Source organism: Otolemur garnettii, unplaced genomic scaffold (genome assembly GCF_000181295.1).
Source record: "Otolemur garnettii isolate 467f Iridium unplaced genomic scaffold, OtoGar3 scaffold00001, whole genome shotgun sequence".
NCBI lineage: Eukaryota > Metazoa > Chordata > Mammalia > Primates > Galagidae > Otolemur > Otolemur garnettii.
Genome location: NW_003852396.1, coordinates 34,074,116 through 34,075,704, shown reverse-complemented (window position 1 = coordinate 34,075,704; position 1,589 = coordinate 34,074,116). Strand labels below are relative to the sequence as shown.

The 1,589-nt window shown below is 45.5% G+C and overlaps 1 protein-coding gene across 1 annotated transcript; it reads right to left on the bottom strand.

The window, feature by feature from the left end:
• Positions 1-256: 256 nt before the first annotated feature.
• LOC100966294 (putative olfactory receptor 52P1) lies at positions 257-1,274 on the bottom strand. Its single transcript, XM_012808359.2, has one exon. The coding sequence runs from the start codon at positions 1,232-1,234 to the stop codon at positions 257-259; it is 978 nt and encodes a 325-aa protein (XP_012663813.1). The 5' UTR covers positions 1,235-1,274.
• Between the last annotated feature and the right edge of the window lie 315 nt (positions 1,275-1,589).

Below are 1,589 nucleotides of genomic sequence, written 5' to 3'. Positions count from 1 at the left end.
CATTGCCATAGAAAATTTGCATAACCACTCTGTGAGATATGGCGAGCAGGTGTCGTTTTTGGTATTTCACAGGGAATAAGTTTTTTGCTCTAGGGTTACTGAGATCAAGACGGTTCCCTGTGTCTTAGCTTCTCTGAGCAAGGATAAATATCTTAGCAGCTAATCTACCAATACAGCACATTTCTACCACTAGCCAATTCTCCAAGGAACTATATCCACTTAACATTTCTTCTTAATATTCACAACTGTTGGATTATCAGACCAGTTTCTGACCACGGATGATGGTTATGGGCTCTTTCCTCCAGCAACCATATTTAGTCACTTTGTCCCGAAACTCCTTGGTTTTCACTCCATAAATTATAGGATTGAGCATTGGAGGCACAAGGAAGTAAAGGTTGCCAAGAATAGTGTGGACATGTGCTGGAATGCCTCGACCAAAGCGGTGAGTGAGGAAAGAGAAGAGTGAGGGAGTGTAGGAGATAAGCATGACACAGATGTGTGTGGTGCAGGTGTTGACTGCTTTGTGATGGGCTTCCTTAGAAGAGAGACGCATTATAGCCCGGATGATCAGCACATAAGATGAAGCAATAGCTGAGAGGTCCAGCCCAACAACCAGCAAGGCCACTACCAGACCATATATCCTGTTGACTGTGGTGTCCACACAAACCATCTTCACCACAGCCATGTGTTCACAGTAGGTGGTAGGGATGATGTGCTTTGCATGATAGGGCATATGCTGGAGGAGGATGGGCATGGGGAGAATAAAGAGAATGGCTCTCGCCAAACTCACTAGGCCAATGAGCCCAATGCGACTATTGGAAAGGATGGTGGCATAGTGTAGGGGCTCACAGATGGCCACATAGCGGTCAAAGGCCATGGTCATCAGGATAGCTGACTGCATAGCAGAGATAGAGTGGATGAAGAACAGCTGGACCAGGCAGCCCTGATAGCTGATCTCACTCTGGCCAAACCAGAAAATGCACAGCACCTTGGGGATGGTGGTTGTGGACATGCCCAGGTCTGTGAGAGCCAACATGCAAAGAAGCAGAAACATGGGCTTGTGCAGGGAGCGTTCTGTGCAGATGGTGAAGAGGATCATACAATTCCCAAGCACAGTTACAAAGTACATGGAGAAGAAGGGGATAGACATCCATCTGTGTTTGTCCTCCATCCCAGGAATGCCTTGGAGTATGAAGAAAGAAGGATGGCCCTGTGTGGCATTGCAGGTAGTCATGGTGGCACCCTGGTGAAGTACCTGAGGGAAGCCGTAAAGACACTACTCAGCTTCAATTAAGAAAAAAGTTTCAAAATGGAAAACAAAGACTGGAATGTTAAGATGTACAGAAGTTATTCTGAAATCACAATAATATATGTTATAAAGCATAGCAGTGTACTGTGAAGATTATAGTAGTGGTAATAAAAATTTCTGCCTCTTAATATATCAAGTCCTGTGCAATCCCTTCTGGTGCATAAGGGCTGGAGATAGCAGTTAGCTTTTAATCATATAAGACAACTGATTTTGGGCCGTGTCCATAGTTCAATGGGCAGGTGCCAGCCACATACACTGGGGCTGACAGATTTGAACCCGG